Below are 21,541 nucleotides of genomic sequence, written 5' to 3'. Positions count from 1 at the left end.
CAAACACCCATCAGGGATGGTCTACATAATAATTAGTCCTGCCTTGAGTGCAGGAGACTGGACTAGATGACCTCTCGAGGTCCCTTTGAGTTCTATGATTCTATATTGTTTATTAATTATAGTACAGTATTTTTCTTTGTCAGAGCAACAAGAAAGATAACCACTTAAATGAGGCTTTCTGACAGCCCTTTTATTTGCCAAAAAATCCCCAATTTGGAAGCAAAATGTAATTTAATTGAACATAGCTGAGAGCAACTGTAAATGTAACATTTTATGGTTCTAATCCAACTCCCATTGTAAAGTCAGATAACAGTGAAACCTGAAATAATGGAGCAGCCTTATGATTTTTCCTAAGATGTTTAACCATTTTGATTATCATAATTATACATCAGACACATGCACTATTCTCCACTCAAAAAGTAATAACCTTATCTCCCCTAAATGTTAGTTCCAATGGAAAACTTGGACATTTGAGATTCCTGGCCACAGTGAAGTGATTTTTGATTAACGACTAATTCATTCAGAATGCAGGTACCGTATATACTCGTTCATAAGCCAAATATTTTTGGTAAAAAAATGACGCATCAAAGAGCGGCGGTCAGCTTATAAAAGGGTCTACACCAACATTTGATCATTTTAAATTCTATGAAACCATTGAATTGAATATCTAATACACTGTCGTTTTGTTTACCTGGAGCGTCTGCAGGCATGGAGCCCCTCAGCTCCCTGTGGCCGTGGTTCGCCCTTCCCAGCCAATGGGAGCTGCGGGAAGTGGCGTGCCACTGTTGTTCTTCTCTTCTCTTGGCAGGGAACGGCGAACCGCAGCCACTGGAAGCTGAGGGGATCCGTGCCTATGAACGTTCCAGGTAAACAAAACGTCCAGGCCCACTAGCGGCTTACCCTAATGGGCTTACCCTCATGGGCCAGGAACCAAAAAGTTTGCCAACCCCTGAAATATAGGGTCGGCTTATGGAAGGGTCATAGAGTTTTGCTATTTTTACCTATCCATCTTGGGGGGTCGGCTTCTAAACAACGGGCTAATGAACGAGTATATATGGTAAATATTTATATATATCTCCCTTTTACAGAGAGAGAAACTGAACCATGGAGAGAATGAGCGAACTGCCCGCAGTCACAAAGGGAATCTGAATAAGAGCCAGGAAGGGAACCCAGATCCTTGACTTAACCCTATCCCAAAATATCCTATCTCCATTGGGATTTAAGTACTCTGGCAAGATTAAGCTGTATGAGAGGCTGTTCAGGGAAGGCTTGGTCCAAAACCCACTGAAGTCAAAAGACTTCCACTGATTTCAATTAACTTTGGATTGGGCCTGGAATTTACAGGCACTCTGAGCTCACTACAATTTGAATACAAAACAACATTGCTAAAAAAGAGAAAAACCAAATAATTTAATTTGGTCATCTTGCTTCTGTTTGTGATGATGGCAGTCCAGGTGCCAGCTCATGCCAAGGCCCCAGGCCTCACTGATTGTTGACAAATGCATAGCTAGAAACCAGTCTGGTTTACCTGTGGGTTAGTATCGTTAAAACAGATATTAGTGTTATAAAAATGCGTTTAATGCTCAGACTTTACAAAATGCTTGTAGAATGCTGCATGCATTAATCCTACTTATATCTGTATCCCATGCTAAAAGGAAATACTTAAGTATTTGCTCTATAACTGTAAAATGTTTGTTCTAAAACTATGTAACTCACCAACCAGGAAAAAAATTTCAAATAATGCAAAATCCTGGATTCCTGTAGAAGATGTTATCTCCCGCTCATCAGCAAGGACTATTGAATCCATACAAGCCACTGTGGAACAGACTTTGTTGATTGCTCCTCCCACCCACCCATGAAGAGGTTACGTGCAGAAGCGCTCGGCCCATCAGCCTGCACTCTAGAGAAATGGGGATAAAAGTCCCTGACCAGAAGGAATTAGGGTCTCTTTATGCTTTCTGGACTCTGAGGGGCAAAGATTCCTAAACATAAACAAGAGATCCCCAAGATGCTTGTCTTGAATTAGCCCCAAAGGACATAAAATCTTGCTTATTATAAAAGCTTCTATTCCCTTTTGAATTTAAGATTGTATCTCATTTGTGGGTGTATGCTTAAATGCTTTAGCCTTGTAAATAACTCATTTCTTTTTCATAGTTAATAAACTTTTAGTTATTTTTTTACAGGACTGCCTACAAGTGTTGTCTCTGGCATGAGACCGAAGGTGCAAACTGACCTGGAATAAGTGACTGGTCCTTTGGGACTGAGAGTAAACTGAATATGTTGTGATCTTTGATGTAAAGTGACTATCTGTCACAGAGTCAAGCTTGTCTGGGTGGCAAGATAGATCAGAATTCCCAAGGGGTCTGTGACTCCACGTTAAGGCTGTATAGTGCCTGAGGAGTTTACAATTGTTATTTGGTTGGTGAAATCTAAGTATAGAACTCACAACCAGTTTGGGATGTGTGCCCTGCTTACCAGTCTGCCCTGAGGTTGGTATTCTTAGTCGTGAACCACTCCAGACAACGTTCAAGCTAATTACAATGAAAACCACCTTTTTCTGCAATAACACTAAATATTCTAGACAAAAAGGATTTTTTCCTAAAAATTCAGTATTCTCCATGTACAGTATGTATACTTACTGAAAGTACAGTTTCTTTAAGTTTTTGCTGTAAAAGTTCCATGCTTTGCCACATAACTCTTCAGTCATCTAAACAAATAATTTATTATATTAATACACAAATTTAAAAATGGTGTTGCATAGTGAATGCTTAAAAAATAGCCAAAAAAACCTGGCAGTTTTATTTTCCATATTGATCAATGCAAATTAAATGGTACAGTCCAAAGAAATGCATGTTCAGATACAATTTTCTGTCTATTAAATTTTTCTGTGCATCTTTCTTCCCCTATCAACTTTTTTCAATATAAACCTGCTTTTACAGGCATAAAATCTGAAGGTAAAAACTAAATATAGAACTGAACTGTATGTACGAAGAAGGCATTAATCAAGCTCATTGTCAGCACTTCTTCCCCAAAATTCACTGTTTTACTGATAAAATATATTAAATTGCTAGAAACATTCTATCTTTTCTTTTAAATTCTTCTCTTTTACTTTGTGGCTTGCTAGAATTTAATAACCTTATTAGGGCTGTCAAGTGATTGAAAAAATTAATAGTGATTAATCATGCCGTTAAACAATAACAGAATACCGTTTATTTAAATATTTGTTGATGTTTTCTACGTTTTCAAATAGATTTCAATTACAACACAGAATTCAAAGTGTACAGTGCTCATTTTATACTTATTATTGATATTTTTATGGATCTATTTAAAATGCACTCTTCCAAAATCTTGGGTACATGTAAAGATTTTTTCTGTAATTTCATAAATTATACAGGATGACAGCCCAATTCTAAAAAACGTTCTTCATTTCCTTTGCCAATTACCTTAATGTTCTTATTTAGTAGAATCAGTCAAACCAAATAATACACAGAAAATCATGAAACTGAAACTGGGTCCAGATGCACTTGGAAAGATTGTAACATAGAAGTAAGTTCATTATATTGGTAATTCTGTCCAATTTTGATAAAGATGCTACCATTTTTGGTGATCTACCATATGCATGGACAACATGCCAATATGAAGATGTACATTTTGAAAGATCATAAAACTAGCATATAGAAACAAATGCAAGGTACCAACATTCCTTCACATAAACTACAACAGAAATGGCAGAATCATGAAATAAACTTGAAGGCACAATTAAACCTTTCTGTAGTGAAAGATATTTTTAAAGTAAAGATTCAGTGAACTTGCTCAGTGATGGTTACCAGCTGTTCATCATTTAGTCCAAAAAGGATGTGCAAATATGTTTCTGAAATCCTCTTTAATTTTGGCCTGAAGGATGAATCAATACATGTATCCCTGCAAAACAAATAAACAAAAAAGCAAATCATGTAAACCACATTACTAACACTGAAGGAAAATTAATCTCCTCTCTACAGCTAAAAGAAAAGGAGTACTTGTGGCACCTTAGAGACTAACCAATTTATTTGAGCATAAGCTTTTGTGAGCTTTAAGCTTTCGTACTCCTTTTCTTTCTGCAAATACAGACTAACACGGCTGTTACTCTGAAACCTGTCTCTACAGCTAATGAATTATTACAACATTACACATATCCCTTAGTTAATACCCTTACTACCTTCATTCCAACTGTGTTAACGAGCCAAAATTTTAAAATTATGTTCACCTACTACCTGTATATCAAAACAGATTACGTATGGTACTATGTTCAGAGATACAGCTGAGTCATTTGGGGTCAAAATGTAAGCCATCTTTAAAAAGATATAACCTGATGGAAAATGCTCAAGTTACAAAATATTTTTCCACTCTTAATGCTGACTTTATTTTCAAACAGCCACTATTTATGTATGATTTACAGAACTTCATGCAATGTTTTCTGCTGCTGCAGAGCAGTCTGTGAGCATTCATAGGAAGTAAAAATAAATAAAAAAAACGTAATCCCATAGCCAAATGAACAAAACACAGCCATGTTGATTTATACTTCCATGACAAACACAGAAAAAAAAATAGGGTTTGTCAGAAGATAAAGTCAATTGAAAAAGAAATTCTAATTTTCAACCTTTTAAGAAGACATTAAAAATAACGGAAAGTAAACACAGAACACCCCATAATTATGGGCCAACTGTTACATTTAGCTTCCAGTGAACATTAGGGGTGTGCAGAGTCCTATAACCCCATAAAGCCATGGTCCCCTAACTGTGGGGGGTGGAAGAACTTTCGGGAGGGCGCGGCAGGGCCTGGGCCAGTCCACACGGGGGGTAGAGAAGAGAGCGCCACCCAGCCCTGCTCTGCCACCTGCTCCACTTTGACCCTGGTTCCAGCCCCAGCCACAGGCTCCTGGCCCTATTACCAGCTGTGGCTCCATACCTGGCACCAGCTGCAGTTCTGGCCCCAAACACGGCCCCGCTCTCGGATGTGGCCCCCGGCCCTGACCGTGGCCAGGTAAGGGGAAGCACGAACCAGGTAAGGGGAGGTACAGACAAAAAAGTTTGGGGACCACTGTCATAGAGAGCTCCAGGGGGGGTTTAGTATGCAGAGAGACTGCACAAACAGCACCATCCATTGGTATGGTGCAATCTGCTCTATAGGTCAACTGGCCCATTCCACGGGCTGGTACAGATGGAGGTAGGGACATGGCCCCATCTCCTCCTCACGTCTCATCCCTTCAGAGTGAGGTGGGACCCTGATAGCATAGGGAAGCAGCAACTACTCCACGTGCTACTCCTGAGGGCATTCTGCTCCAAAAAATTAAAAATTCTGCACACAGTATTTTAAAATTCTGCAAATTCTATTTGTCAATAAATACATGCAGAGGTTCCAGCATGGCAGTGAGGAGCACAGGCCACTGGCGGCACCCTGCACTCCCCACACCCTCACCCCAGGACACGGACTCAGCAATGAGGCTGCACTAGACCCTGACACAGCACAAGGCCTGGGCTGCCCCAGAAACACCCTGGGGCCCTGCCCCTCTGTGCCAGGTGCACTAGATGTGGAGCAGGCAGGCTCAACCAGACAGGATCCAACTGTGAAGGGGTTCGATGTGGGGGGATCCAGGTGTGAAGTGAGAGGGTTCTGTGTGGGACAATCTGGGCGCAGGCAGCTCAGTGGGGGGTCTAGGTGTGAGGGGATCTGGATGCACAGAGGCTCGTTGGGGGGGGGGTCCAGATGCAGGGGCAATGGGACTTTGCAGGGGCTTCCTGGTGAAGGTGGTTGGGGCTCAGCGGAGGGGTCTGGGTGTGGGGGTCTCAGCTAGGGGAGTGGGTGTTGGTGGGGTGGGGTCTGGGTGCAGATAGTTGGGGGTCAGAGGTGTGGGTGTTTGGATGTGGGGTGGGGGTCTGGAGGCAGGGGGTCTGGGTGCAAGGGGCTCCAGATGCAGGGGTTGAGGTTCAGTGGGGTGGGGTTTGGGTATGGAGGGCTAGGGGGGGGTTGGATGTATCGGGTGAGGCTTGGCAGGGGTGTCTAGGTATGGAAGGTCTGGATGCACAGGGGTTGGGAAGATGGGGGAGAAGCTCCCCATGCAGTGACCCCTCCCCCACCACAACTGAGGAGTGATGGGGGCAGGAAGCAGACCAGCCCCACAGTGATTTACCTCTCTGCCAGCTGCCTGAAATGTGGTACCTGTGCTGCTAGGGAGTGGTGTGTGACTGCTCTTGCAGCTTCCCTTTGTTTCCCTGTCAGAAAGTCATTTTTTTGCAGGGAAACAAAGAAATCTGCGAGGGACATGAATTCTGTACACATGCAGCGACAAAGAATTCCCCCAGCAGTAATGTGCAAAGACTACAATTGTGCATGACCCTTGCACAGGGAATGTAAGGAGAGAGGTTCCATTAATATTTCCCCTCCCGACTGTGTACCTGCACATGGGCCAGTCGCAGCCTGGCCCTATGAAATCAAAGCCACTTTTCTCCATTATCTTCTGCTCCCCCCTCTCCTTTTGCCATCTTTAGTCCCCTAACTTCCCTAGCTGCTGTCTAAATATGAGCACCAACGTTGTCTTTTTTGGCCTGATATGCTGCGGTGCTGAACACCTCCATTTCCCACTGACTTCACTGGGTGTTAGCATGCTCAGCACTTCACAGGAACAGTCCTTTAGTAAATAGGATGCATCAGTGACAGCAGATGCATTGAAGCAGAATCCTGAGAAACTGCATGTTATAGAGTCATCCAATCTGTCTACATAAGATAAACTTTAATACAAATTGATTTAAAACCAATCCAGCTCTCCTTCTTCAATAAAATTCCAACTGGCCTCCAGAATGTAAGCTTTTGTAAAGAGTGTTACTAACATCTTAGTCAACAAAAATGCTCATTTTCTCTTTTTTTCCCTACATCTGTTCTTTCTTTACACTATCATCTTAGAAGAGGGATACAATATCTGAGGCTTTCCTACAGATTATTTTATAGCTCAATTTAATCATTATGGTAGTTTAACATTCCAGGTTTCATTATTGCACTCATTATCTCAAGGAATGAAGCTGTACACCTGGAAAAGCTCTACTTGGTATAAAACACAGCAGCCCAGCTGCTCAGAAACACAGGTCACCAAGAGCACATCAGACTGCTTCTCTGCTCTCTGAATTGGCTCCCCAAAGAAAAGAGTCTAGTTGAAGATCTGTCCTAATATTCAAAGCCCATATAGATTGGACTTAAGTACCTCAGAGATCACCTCTTCACAAGCATGACTTCACATGAATTATACTGGAACCATGAAACTATTCACCTATAAGTGAAGGATCTTGAATGAGGAGACAGGACTTTCATAGGAGCTGGACCTACATTATGAATTTATTTTCACAAAAGGTAAGTACAGCTCTGGGGCCTCACCATGTTCAAAACTGAATACAAAACTCATCTTGTCGACTTGGCTTTCCCACAACAAGCTAATCATACACACATACACTCTCTGTCTCTCACACCACAAACTATAAACTAATCAAGATATTTCGCCTACACACTGGGAAGGAGAAAAGTAAAAGAGAGCAAGTCGGACTGTAATTGTGATTTCTATTTTGAAGTACTTGGAAGGCACTCAAATACTATAGTGACAGCTCCAATATATATTTAGATAGTTAGTTATTAGGGCCCAATCCCACCTCCAACAAAGTCAGTAGAAAAATTCCCTTTGGCTGCAGGGTGAATGAGATTAGCCCCTTAGCATGTAGTTTCTTTTCCCTTACTGTGATGCCTAAGTTTCAAAGAGAGAGAGAGGTGAGAAATAAAAAATGGAAAATAATTCTATGAGTAATTCAATACATTGAGAGCCACTTCCTTAGGTGGTGTAAATCAACACTGACTTCAATGAAGCTATGCCAATTTACACCAGCTGGGGATATAGCCCATAATAACAATGAGGAGTCCAGTGGCACCTTAAAGACTAGCAGATTTATTTGGGCATAAGCTTTTGTGGGTAAAAAACCCCACTTCTTCAGATACATGGAGTGAAAAATTACAGACACAGGCATAAATATACTGGCACAAGAAGAGAAGGGAGTTACCTTACAAGTCGAGAACCAATGCTGACAAGGCAAATTCAGTCAGGGTGGATGTGGTCCACTCCCAATAATTGATGAGGAGGTGTCAATACCAAAAGAGGGAAAATTGCTTTTGTAGTGAGCCAGCCACTCCCAATCCCTATTCAAGCCCAAATTAATGGTGTTAAGTTTGCAACTGAATTGTAGCTCTGCAGTTTCTCTTTGAAGTCTGTTTCTGAAGTTTTTTTGTTGAAGGAAGGCTACTTTTAAATCTGTTATTGAATGTCCAGGGAGACTGAAGTGTTCTCCTACTGGCTTTTGTATGTTACCATTCCTGATGTGGGATTTTGTCAATTTATTCTTTTAGGTAGAGACTGTCTTGTTTGGCCAAGGTACATGGCAGAGGGGCATTGCTGGCACATGATGGCATATATCACATTAGTAGATGTGCCCGTGAATCATAAAATCATAGAATATCAGGGTTGGAAGGGACCTCAGGAGGTCATCTAGTCCAACCCCCGGCTCAAAGCAGGACCAATCACCAACTAAATCATCCCAGCCAGGGCTTTGTCAAGTCTGACCTTAAAAATATCTAAGGAAGGAGATTCCACCACTTCCCTAGGTAACGCATTCCAGTATTTCACCACCCTCCTCGTGAAAAAGTTTTTCCTAATATCCAACCTAAACCTCCCCCACTGCAACTTGAGACTCCTCATTCAGTCATCAGCTACCACTGAGAACAGTCTAGATCCATCCTCTTTGGAACCCCCTTTCAGGTAGTTGAAAGCAGCTATCAAATTCCCCCTCATTCTTCTCTTCTGCAAACTAAACAATCCCAGTTCCCTCAGCCTCTCCTCATAAGTCATGTGTTCCAGTCCCCTAATCATTTTTGTTGCCCTCCGCTGGATGTTTTCCAATTTTTCCACATCCTTCTTGTAGTGTGGGGCCCAAAACTGGACACAGTACTCCAGGTGAGGCCTCACCAATGTTGAATAGAGGGCAATGATCACGTCCCTCGATCTGCTGGCAATGCCCCTAAGTATACATCCCAAAATGCCATTGGCCTTCTTGGCAACAAGGGCACACTGTTGACTCATATCCAGCTTCTTGTCCACTGTAACGACTAGGTCCTTTTCTGCAGAACTGCTGCCGAGCCATTCGGTCCCTAGTCTGTAGCGGTGCATGGGGTTCTACCATCCTAAGTGCAGGACTCTGCACTTGTCCTTGTTGAACCTCATCAGATTTCTTTTGGCCCAATCCTCTAGTTTGTCTAGGTCCCTCTGTATCCTATCCCTACCCTCCAGCGTATCTACCTCTCCTCCCAGTTTAGTGTCATCTGCGAACTTGCTGAGGGTGCAATCCACACCATCCTCCAGATCATTTATGAAGCTATTGAACAAAACCGGCCCCAGGACCGACCCTTGGGGCACTCCACTTGATACCTGCTGCCAACTAGACATGGAGCCATTGATCACTACTCGTTGAGCCCGACAATCTAGCCAACTTTCTATCCACCTTATAGTCCATTCATCCAGCCCATACTTCTTTAACTTGCTGGCAAGAATACTGTGGGAGACAGTGTCAAAAGCTTTGCTAAAGTCAAGGAACAACACATCCACCGCTTTCCCCTCATCCACAGAGCCAGTTATCTCGTCATAGAAGGCAATGAGATTAGTCAGGCATGACTTGCCCTTGGTGAATCCATGCTGACTGCGCCCCTGATGGGGTGGCTGATGTGGTTGGGTCCTCTAATGGTGTTGCTAGAGTAGATATGGGGACAGAGTAGGCAACAGGATTGGTTCCTGGGTTAGTGTTTCTGTGGTGTGTAGTTCTGGTGAGTATTTGCTTCAGGTTGGGGGGCTGCCTGTAAGTGAGGACTGGCCTGCCTCCCAAGGTCTGTGAGCGTGAGGGATCATTTTCCAGGATAGGTTGTAGATTGTTGATGATGTGCTGGAGAGGTATTAGCTGGGGGCTGTATGTGATGACTAGTGGTGTTTTCTTATTTTCCTTGCTGGGCACAACAAGTGGGGTTTTTTACCCACAAAAGCTTATGCTCAAATATCATACACTTTATGATAGTCTTTAACGTGCCACCGGACTCCTTGTTGTTTTTGTGGATACAGACTAACACGGCTACCCCTCTGATACATAGCCCATAATGTTTATCTCAAAATAAAGAGCTCACTAAATATATATTATAAACAGAAATATAATATTAAATACATTTAGTAAAATACTCTGTGGACAATTCAAATAAAAATAGACAAAGGAAAAATATCTTGTATGTTTTTAGTACAAAAATCTCAATATTAATCAGTCCATTTGTAATGTGCTATTAATCTCTGGGCATGAGAGATATTTATTTTGCAGGTGATGGTAAATGCAACATTAGTGCTGTTTTAAAATTGACATTTCAATATTTTACAGCACATAGAACACACAAAAACATTTGATAAGTACCATAAAATACCATCCAGTTCCTTCTCCATTATTTCTCTGATCTTTTCTTCTAAAAACTTAAGTGGATCCTCTGGACACATAATAAATACACCACATAGTAGAGTCTGCAAAAAAGAAAGGACTAAATGAACATCTTTCATATGTCTGAAACGGTTATGCTAAACACAACTACCAAATCAACTTTAAATAATATAACATTTATACAATTCTTCTCTTTCTTTTATTTAATTCTTATTTTAAATGCCATAATGTATGTAACAGTATATTTCAAGTGGTAGCCCTCATGCCTCTGGTCATATCATAACAATAAAACATATGGCACTTCAATAGTACTTTCCACCCAAGGATCTCAAATTTCTTTAAAAGTATTACAAAATTATATCTCACAAATAACCTTGTAGGGTAGGGTAGAGAAGATGTGGATTTGGGTCCTTCACCAGCAACTGATCCTATCATCAAATAGTTATAATGTTGCATTGCACTGAGGGGTGGGGGTGGTTGCTTTTCAGCAGTGAGTTATAGGACTGGCTAGTTCGTTTCTCACTTATGAATAATCAACATTTTTCATATGGCTGATGTAAATGTAGAACAACAACTATAATTTGACATTTAGATGGTTAAGCCAGATAATTGCGTCTGCAGTAACAGAGTGTATTGCTGTGATGCCTCCTTCGTATTTGTGAATGGGGCATTGAGTTATTTTGGTTCTACAGTCTATTCTGGGTGACCACAGTTGCACACTGGAGAGTCTTTAATTTTCCATTTGTGCAGCAAGTATCTGCATCTGCCATGGTTTGTGTGGATGCAGTTTAGGGTGGCCAATGAGCTTCGTTGGAGATCAAAGCCAGGGATCTTCTGCATTGAATCTTTCACAAGATGTTTATTTGTGACTTCTTGTGAACGCCGTTCAGCTTTCCAAGCTTCATCAGGGTTGAAGTTGCATTGTTGAATGTTATATGCATGGGTCCAAAAGGGCTTCCACGATTTCAAGTGATAGTGAGAGACGTTTTTAAGCTCCTGGTGGATGGGAAGACGTTCATTTTCCATGATCCCCTGGAATTCTCAAAGGAACTAATTAATTATTCATTTTTTCACAGATTAAAAATGAACAAGGTTTTCTCAGTAGCACAGCCAAACAAGTACCTGATGAAGCAATGTATAGTTATCTGCCAAAATAAAGACATATTAGAGGACATACTAATGGACTCTGTCTTTAAGTATGGCATTGGCAAGAAAGATTAAATCAAACTCTATGAACTGATTACATTACGCACATGAGGACAAATTATGGCTATATGTACATAGCAATATTCCAGAACACCCATGAAAAGAGAGGAGCCCAGGGTAGAAATTTTCCATCATAACTGCACTCCTAAAACTGTAGGAGAGACCACCCTTCTGCAGATGACTATCCTTGGGCACAGTCTGCTCTTTATACAAATATTTCCCCAAGCCTGGCAGTGGAAAATATAGCTTTTGCCATTAAGAGGACAGGATTTGTCAACAGTCATCACACAGCAATAGCTGATATACCAGAGATTTTTCTATGCTGAAAAATGGATACCCGGGTTTTCTAAGCTCTCCTCCTCTTTCCACTTGCTCCATCACTGTGGACAACACCATTCTCCATGTTATACAGGACTGTAATATGGATGTCATCTTTGACTCAACCCTGTCTCCATGTATAAATCTTGCCGCTTCATCCTATATAACATCTCTAAGAACTGACCTACCACCAAAACTCTCACTCAGGCTCTGCTAGTTTTGCATCCTGACTATTGCAGACCTCTGGCCTTGACCCCTGCAATCTCAGCTCCTTCAAGTCCATTCAAAATGCTATTGTTTAAATAATCTTTCTAGCTTGTCACTCTGATACCTCAAGCGCTTCTCCAGGCCCTTCTACTTACTTTCACTTAATCAGCACATCAGATACACATTTCTTGTCTTTACCTTTAAGAACCTTCTCCTTACATAGCTTCTCTGGTAACTTATCACAATGCCAGACACTGATATTCTCTGCCAATGTTCCTAATCTTTACTGCCCACCAGTCAGCTTCTTTCTCAAAGTTTCCTTCAAACATTTTCTTCCTTGAGCATGGGGAAAACTCAAAACAGCAAACAAACTTAAGGATTGTTTCTGTCACAATGCCTACAAAAGGCTGCCAGCTGACCAAAGATAGGCAGGTCATAAGCTGTGATTCTCTCTTTACTTTACTTTCATTTCCTATTTTATTCTTATATCTCATTCCTGCCATTCCTCTCACTCCAAAATAAAAAATAATAAAAACCCAACAAAACATGTAACTAACAAAACTGTGTCAATCATAACTATATTCACTTGCCTATATGCTATACCCAATCCTCACTATTTTGTCTTCTGGATTCTAAACTCTCCTGACCAGGGACTGTCTCCATCTGCCAGCACCTAGCACAATGGAGTCCTGATCCTGAGTGCAGCCTTTTGCCCACTATCATAATATAAATAACTAAAAATAAAATATCAATAATACTTAAAACAGGAAATAACTCTGGTAATGGTGATATTTGCTGACCAATGTCAATAGACAAACACACTATTCATTCATTCTCAAAATCAAAATAATCTTTACCAGGGAGGAGCAGGGTTGTATAAAGGGATTCATTGCCAGTCAGAATATGGGTGTGCAATAAGACTGTTTTGTCAGCATAGATATAGTCTGCTTTTTAAGACATTTCCATAGGGAAGCAGAACTAAGGAATACAAGAAACAAAAGATAAGTAATGAAATATCTTTTTCTTTAATATATCAAACAACAAACAATGAACAACTTAAATTTACCCTGTTTGAATATTTTAGTAAAATAAATTATAAACTGATTCTAACTTAAGCTGCTACTGACCCTCACTAGTAAAAAGACAATCTCCAAGATGTATCCAGATGACAATAACTGGGTGCATGCAGCAATATCAACAAGTATTATAAATCCATTTATTATAATAATTACAATATAAATAATACGCTGTTAAGCAGAGTACTACATATGCGGACAATATAGTGACTCTCTTCATGTGTGATTTCACCTTAATACATTTTCCAAAAAGGACTTACGGCTGTTCAAATACTCCCTCTGCTGGATTGAGCCAACAACAGTCTGCTAAACCAATTGCATTTTTCATAGATTTGGAGCTCTTTTATAGCTTTGCTTTTTACTTGAATGTGCACTCCTTTTCTTTCAGTGGATCTTCTAGGCATAGTATATGTACAAAAATTTTACTAAAGAAAATGCAAAATATCTCACCAAAAATTTAGAGCTGGGAATTCTTTTTTAAAAAACTGTACAAGAAATAACCAATTTATTTGAGCATAAGCTTTCGTGAGCTACAGCTCACTTCATCGGATGCATACTGTGGAAACTGCAGAAGACATTATATACACAGAGACCATGAAACAATACCTCCTCCCACCCCACTCTCCTGCTGGTAATTTCTTATTGTAAGGAGAGTGATCACTTTAGATAAGCTAAGGAGTACTTGTGGCACCTTAGAGACTAACCAATTTATTTGAGCATGAGCTTTCGTGAGCTACAGCTACAGCTCACGAAAGCTCATGCTCAAATAAATTGGTTAGTCTCTAAGGTGCCACAAGTACTCCTTTTCTTTTTGCGAATACAGACTAACACGGCTGTTACTCTGAAACCTGTACAAGAAATGGTGTTTTACGGCCTGATCCTGCAACCCTTACTCATGTGAGTAATCCTTAATGATGATAATGCCCAACACAGATGTGAGAAAAACTGGGCCTAAACAGTACAAAGGTTGGCTGGTTCTCGTTAATTTCCCCAAGGTTCCAAGTAATTCAGGGGAGACCCATTACTTAACCTAAAGAAATAAGACTCAAGATATTAATAAAGTTTATAAATTAGGAAAGTTATCCCTAACTTTCAACAACTCAAATGAAAGCACAGTTACACATCATAAAACAGCTACCTCTCACTTAACATAACATTACCTAGCTAACAACAAAACAATCCAAAAGAATTCAAATTATCAAATTAAAATCAAGACAATGTCAAATAATCAGGCTAATTCTTATATGAACTCTATCTATTCAATAACCTAGAAAGGTGCCCATCTGTTGTTTAACTTAGTTCCACAAATTAAAGGTCTTTATTAATACCATCTAAACTTACGTTTTGTACATAGGGAAAAAGCCAGGAAAGAACAGCTGTTTTGCACGTGGCAAGCCTGGGAGGGAGGGGAGAGAAGCGGAGCAGAGGTGGCGCGCTCAGGGGAGCAGGCGGAGGCGGAGTAGAGGCAAGCTGGGGCGGCGGGGGCACATTTCTAGGGGCGGCATGGCCGGCACCGGAATGCCACCCCTAGAAACGTGCCACCCCAAGCACCTGCTTGTTTTGCTGGTGCCTAGAGCCGGCTCTGCCCGTAGTGTAGACAAGCCCCCAGATTCAAGCCATTAACATTTAGACTACAATTCCAACATCAGTTAACCAAGGCCTCTTTTTTAAACTTCAGTTATAGTCTGGTGGACGATACTTTCCTTCACCCAAAATATACTCAGACAACACATATTACCATTACAATTAATAATAGACCCTTTACAATTACCTAATCTTAAGAAACAATTAATTTGTGCTTTTTTAGGATTACAACATTTGTTTTTAACATCTTGAAACAGTATAACACTCATTCATCTTTAAAGATGTTTGTGTAGGAACAGAGGAACCACTTCTCTAGGCTCCGTTTCTGTGTGTTCAGTAATTGTTCAAAAATTGCATACACACACTTATTCACTCATTTACATTTGTTAAATAGAATGATATTATTAATCAGCCAGGTCACCACCTGAACTGATAAAAAAAAAAAAAGATTTTGTACTTATGACCAAGTAGTTTGCTTGAAAACTCTTCAGCTCTGTCTTCCAGATCATTGGGAAGACTAGTACTACAGACAGAGAAATAACTAGTGAGGGTTTTGCTAATGCTGAGGGAAATTTCTAAGGCACAAAAAACTAGTGCCTAGGGTGACCAGACAGCAAATGTGAAAAAAGGACAGGGGCGGGGGGTAATGGGAGCCTATATAAGAAAAAGACCCAAAAATTGGGACTGTCCCTATAAAATCCAGACATCTGGTCACCTTACTAGTGCCTAACTCCCATTTACTTTCCATGGGAATTAGAGGGCCTAATTTCCATTTTAGCCTTTGAAAATCTCTCTCTGCTAGCAGGTTCTGGCCAATAGGATACCAACTGTGTGCTTGTCTAGCCGGACAAGTCTTTTGTTCACCCTTCTTGAAGGTAATAGATCTCAGGGTTCCGGAACTTCAGTCTGTCCTTCAGATATCAGGTAGTTCAAAAGCAATGTTAACAGTTGCATGTCTCCATCATTCCACCCAATGGCATCATTTGACACAGTTCTAATGAGATTTGAATTCAGTAATAGTCCCAAACATCATGAGCATTCTAGAATTAATATGTGCCATCTGGGGACCATGTTAGTGATGCCTATTCTCAAAATTGTAGTCTTGTGATAGTTGATGTTCTACTTCAAGCCCCAGCTGCTGGAATCAAGAGATCATTTTAAATAACGAAAGCCGAGATTCTAATGCATGTTTCTAGCCCTTAGGGCTACAGAGAAAAGCTTGAAAATGTGAACCAATTGTACCCTAAAATGTGTGTGTTTAAGAAACCAAGGGTATCATCAAATATAGCAGTTATATTAGGTCACTTCATACAACCTGCCTCAGAAAAATCCTCTGTACCTTTTGGCCCAGAACAATCTCAAACCAAGATCTATTGACACAGTGCAGCCAAGGGGATCTGAGCACCATCATTACCAGGAGGCGTTGGAGATGGATTGGTCATGTGCTTCGGATGGAAACTGATTCCATCACCAGAGTAGCAATAAGATGGACACCTGAAGGCAAGCGAAAATGAGGACGCCTGAAAACAAAATGGCGAAGAGCTGTGGTAGCCGAGCTGAAAAACCTGGGGCACAGCTGGGGAACCATTGACGGACGTGCCAGAAACAGACAAGAGTGGAGGAGCTTCATCACTGCCCTAAATGCCAGAGGTGTAATAGGAACATGATGATGGTGATGCCAGAGTTAGCGGGCTAAGGGAGTAGCTGCTCTACAGTTACTCTGATTGCTCAAAACCTCTTTACTAAAGTTTCCATGGCAATCCTGACTACAAGTTTGGTTTGAAGTAGATTATGAATACCCAGAAAAAGTGTCTCTCACTTTTATCATACATGGTGTCATTATTTTGTTTCTATTAAGGAAATTGAAATATGGCTTCTGCATAGTTTCAAATGATTTTCATAGGGAAAAAACTAACCAAAATAAAAAGGGTAGGAGAAAATCAGGTAACAATTCTAAAGCTAAAATTATATATTCATTTGACTATCCTTACAACATTCAAGACTTCAGATAAGTTTTCTCTCCCCTGCAATTCTTAGCACTATTATATGCAATTTCATTCACTAACACTAGGGATGGTGTCCCTAGCCTCTGTTTGCCAGAAGCTGGGAATGATCAACAGCGCTTGGATCACTTGATGATTACCTGTTCTGTTCATTCTCACTGGGGTACCTGGCATTGGCCACTGTTGGAAGACAGTACACTGGGCTAGATGGACCTTTGGTCTGACCCAGTATGGCCATTCTTATGTTCTTATCTCACCAGTTTAATAAAAGACCTCAAGTCCCTGTTTACTGTTGGGATGTCCAACAGATGACCCACCAAATTCTAACATGGTCAATGGCCACCTTCATCTTTGATATAACTATGTATGTGCCATACAAATATTACAGGACACGGCATGCATTGCCCCAACTTGAGATAAGCACCAGGCTGCCCAGCATGCTATACTCTTACACCTGAAGTCTTTAACAACTGCATTTCTATATTACAGATGTAGGAGCCTGCAATCTTCTCCATTTTATGCAAATTAGGGATGGTGCCAATGAAGTCTACAACTAGGTAAAGGTTGGACACCATTGGGTTTGGTCTAAATACAGATAATGTAATTCAATTATCTATTCTTTTTCTTTGAAGTATTAAAATTCACAAACTGTTTGAAATTTGCTACTTTAGTGCAGTGGTTCTCAACCAGGGGTTTGGGGCCCCCTGGGGGCCATGAGCAGGTTTCATGGGGTCCGCTGAGAAGGGTCAGTGGTAGACTCACTGGGGCCCAGGGCAGAAAATGCGGGGATGAAGCCCGGGGCATAGGCGCGACTCTGTGAGTGCTCCAGGGCTGGAGCACCCACAGGGAAAAATTAGTGGGTGCTCTGCACCCACCGGGAGCTAAGCTCCCTGCCCCACCTTACCTCCTCCTCGGCCTCCTCCCCTGAGCACGCCGCGTCCCTGCTCCTCCGCCTACCTCCCAGTGCTTGCTGCCGCCAAACAGCTGTAGCAAGCTCCGGGAGGGAGGGGGGAGGAGCAGGAACGTGGCGCACTCAGGGGAGGAGGCGGGGAAGAGGTGGGGCCAGAGAGGGGATTTGGGGAAGGAGTCAGAATAAGGGCAGGGAGGAGGCAGAGTTGGGGTGGGGACTTTGGGGAAGGGGTTGGAAATGGGGCAGAGCCGGGGGGCAGAAGGGGGGGTCAAGCACACACCGGCGCCAACAGAAGTTGGCACCTGTGGTCCAGGGCCCTGAACCCCTGGCATGGGGCCTCAGGCAATTGCCCTGCTTGCTATCCCCTAATGCTGGCCGACCCTGGATTTTATATGCAGAAAAACAGTTGTGGCAGTGGTGGGCTGTGGGATTTTTATAACATGTTGGCGGAGGGAAAAAGGTTGAGAACCCCTGCTTTAGTGGAAGGGGCAGAAATGCTTATGGCTTTCCATGAACGCAGACACAGCACAACAAGAGGTCACAAATACCCTCCAGTTTTGGACAGAAAAACAAGTTAGTCAAATGCAAGGCCCAGTCCACACAGATTTTGGAGTGGTATAAGAATTGCTGTTCAGGATATGTCAGGGATCTGCAACCTTTGGCACGTGGCTCACCAGAGGAAGCCCGCAGCCCCAGGCTGTTTACTTGCCGCCTCTGCAGGTTCGGTCGATCACGGCTCCCACTGGCCGCGGTTCACCACTCCAGGCCAATGGGGGCTGCGGGAAGCGGCGTCCAGCACGTCCCTCAGCCCACGCTGCTTCCCACAGCCCCCATTGGCCTGGAGCGGCGAACCATGGCCAGTGGGAGCTGCGACTGGCCGAACCTGTGGACGCAGCAGGTAAACAAACCAGCCCTGCCCGCCAGGGGGGCTTACCCTGGCGGGCCAAGTCTGCCAATTCCTGGGGTACGTTTTTCAACCAGAGTAGTTATAATGGGACAACCCCTAAGGTGGATGTAATTACAGGTAAGCACCCTCAAGTCCCACTGAAGTCAATGGGTGAGCCCCGGGCCCCGCTGGTGAACAGCCAAGTTCCCATCCCAATGATTTCAGAGGGCCCAGAACGGTAGCCTGGGTGAGCTGAAGTGGGCCAGCCCCGCTCCGGCCTGCGTTCGTGGCGGGACGTTACCGCTCCAGGGCCGGCGCCTTCATCCTCTCCCGTGTCACCCTGCAAGCGGCAAACTCCGGCAGGCGGCGCCAGGGTGTCGGTCCCGCCCTGTGACAGACTCTGGGCGCTGCTGCAGGCCCAGCCGGCGCCAACGCGGGCTCAGCCCCACGCGGGTGCCGGCATCAGCGCTGCCCTGGGCCCGGCCCCCCGCGGGCCTCGGCCCCCCGTCACATTCAGCCAACACTGCTGCAAACCCCAGCGCCCGTCGGCAGGGCGGGGCCGGAAGGCAATGGAGGGGCAGCTCCGCCCTCCCCAACTCAGCCGGGAGCTGGACCCCCTAGCTCCGCGCCCAGCCGCGCCGCCATCTGCGCAGCGCGGCCCCTTTACCTCGTAGACATCGAGGAGCCTGTGGCGCTTGAAGTACGCCCGGAGCGCAGGGTCCGCGCTGCGCAGCGAGGCCATGGTCGAGCCGGGCCCCGCCGGGGCCTCGCAGTTCGCGGCCTCCTACGGCCAAGGCAGCGGCGCTCCCGGTCGCCTAGCAACCCGCTGCCACAGATCCAGCCACGCACCGCCCGCCCTCATTGGGCGCCTCAGCTCAGAGTACGGCGGGGTCCCACGGGGAGGGGAGTGTCCCGTCCCGCCCCCCACTCACCCCATCCCGACTCTGTACCCGCGCCCCGGTCACCCCCATCCCGACTCTACACCCCACGACCCCCACCACAAGTCCCACTCAGCCCATCCCAACTTTGTACCGCCCTGCCCAGCGTCCCATTCGCCCATCCCAATTCCATTCATACGCGCTGCTCCGAGCCCCCCTCACCCATCCCACTCTATATCCCCTGCCCTACCCCAAACCCCATTCATCCCCAGCCCAGCTCCATTCATCCCTCCAACCCCCATCCCAATTCCATTCATACGCGCTGCTCCGAGCCCCCCTCACCCATCCCACTCTATATCCCCTGCCCTACCCCAAACCCCATTCATCCCCAGCCCAGCTCCATTCATCCCTCCAACCCCCATCCCAATTCCATTCATACGCGCTGCTCCGAGCCCCCCTCACCCATCCCACTCTATATCCCCTGCCCTACCCCAAACCCCATTCATCCCCAGCCCAGCTCCATTCATCCCTCCAACCCCCATCCCAATTCCATTCATACGCGCTGCTCCGAGCCCCCCTCACCCATCCCACTCTATATCCCCTGCCCTACCCCAAACCCCATTCATCCCCAGCCCAGCTCCATTCATTCCCCCACTCCTCCATCCCAATTCCATTCATACCTGCAGCTCCGAGCCCCCACTCCTCCATCCCAGCTCTATATTCACTGCCCAGCTCCAAAGCCAACTCATTCCCCCCTCAACTCCATTCATCCCCCCTGCCCCAGGCTGCTCCACACCAAGCCCCCACTCATTCAACCCCCATCCCAACTCCATTCATAGCACCTGACCTCCTCTCACACCAAGCCCTGAATTTATAGCCATTCTAAATTATTTCATGCCCCCTGTCCATACCAGGCTCTCAAATTGCCCCTATTTCAACTCCATTCATACACCCAGCCTTGCACTACACAACACCCACCACTCACACGTCCATACCTACTCCCATCTATACCCCCAGCCCCACACCACACTAAGCTCCCCACCCAGACCCTCCCAAACACCATTCATACACCCAGTCTTGCACCTACACTGAGCCCCCTACCTCACCACACAGGCACCATTTATACTTCCTCAACAAGCCTATCCATACGTTCATCACTAGCCCCCAGTTGAGCCCCATTATTCCTCCATCTGTTCCCCCATGAGTAAGGCTATCTTTTAGTCACAGGTATTTTTAGTAAAAGTCATGGACAGGTCATGGGCAATTAACAAAAAGTCACGGCCCTGTGACCTGTCCATGACTTTTACTAAAAATACCTGTGATTAAATCTTACCTGCTGGGAGGTAAAGACTGAAGACTGCTGCTGATGGGGGGACGGGCAGCGTGGGGCAATGCTTCTGCTGGAGGGGTGCAGACCGGGGCCCTGCTGCAGCTGGAGGCGGCCCAGGGACCCCTGCTGCTGGAGGGAGGAGCAGCTCGGGCCCCCCCGCCGCTGCTGTGTGGGGCGACGGCCCATGGACCTGCCACTGCTGGTCTGGGTAGGGGGCAGCCCAGGGCCGCCCTGCCGCTGCCGGTCTGGGCACAGGACAGCCCATGGCCCCACTGCTGCTCCGGGAGTGGAGGGGCAGCCAGGTCCCCCACTCGTCCAGGTTGGGGACAGCCCAGGGCCCCACCACCACCACTGCTGCTGGTCTGCGTAGGCACAGCCCAGGGCCCCTCCACTACTGATCTGGGTTGGGGAGCGGCCCGTGGCCCTGCTGCTTGTCTGGGAGGGGGGGCAGCCAGGGCACCCCCCAACCACCGCCGCTGGTCTGGATGGGGGATGGTCCAGGGCCCCACTGCCACCGCCGCCAGTCCGGGCGGGGAAGGCTCAGGGCCCTGCCATTGCCGGTCTGGGCAGGGCCCGCCACCACTGCCACTGGTCCCGGACTGCTGCTCCAG

At 44.8% G+C, this 21,541-nt stretch overlaps 1 protein-coding gene across 13 annotated transcripts in view; it reads right to left on the bottom strand.

Moving 5' to 3' along the window:
• The window catches only part of FBXL13 (F-box and leucine rich repeat protein 13), a 178,815-nt gene extending 159,241 nt beyond the window's left edge, over positions 1 to 19,574 (bottom strand). For 9 of the 13 annotated variants that reach the window (XR_012156835.1, XR_012156836.1, XM_073328536.1 and 6 more), the window contains exons 1-4: positions 19,390 to 19,574; positions 10,512 to 10,615; positions 3,828 to 3,921; positions 2,640 to 2,707 (exon numbers count right to left, since the gene is read on the bottom strand). Coding sequence is in view for 11 of the 13 variants with exons in the window: in XM_073328536.1 (XP_073184637.1) it covers positions 2,640 to 2,707; positions 3,828 to 3,921; positions 10,512 to 10,615; positions 19,390 to 19,464 (341 nt within the window). In the remaining 2 variants the exon portion in view is untranslated. Of the gene's footprint in view, positions 1 to 2,639; positions 2,708 to 3,813; positions 3,922 to 10,511; positions 10,616 to 10,905; positions 13,096 to 13,120; positions 13,990 to 19,023; positions 19,240 to 19,389 lie in introns of those variants that run through there. The other 4 variants (XM_073328541.1, XM_073328538.1, XM_073328540.1 and 1 more) reach the window with 4 other exon arrangements.
• Positions 19,575 to 21,541: the final 1,967 nt, after the last annotated feature.

The sequence above is a fragment of the Lepidochelys kempii genome, chromosome 1, assembly GCF_965140265.1.
Source record: "Lepidochelys kempii isolate rLepKem1 chromosome 1, rLepKem1.hap2, whole genome shotgun sequence".
In the NCBI taxonomy this organism is placed as follows: Eukaryota; Metazoa; Chordata; order Testudines; family Cheloniidae; genus Lepidochelys; species Lepidochelys kempii.
This window is presented reverse-complemented; position numbering and strand designations above follow the sequence as displayed.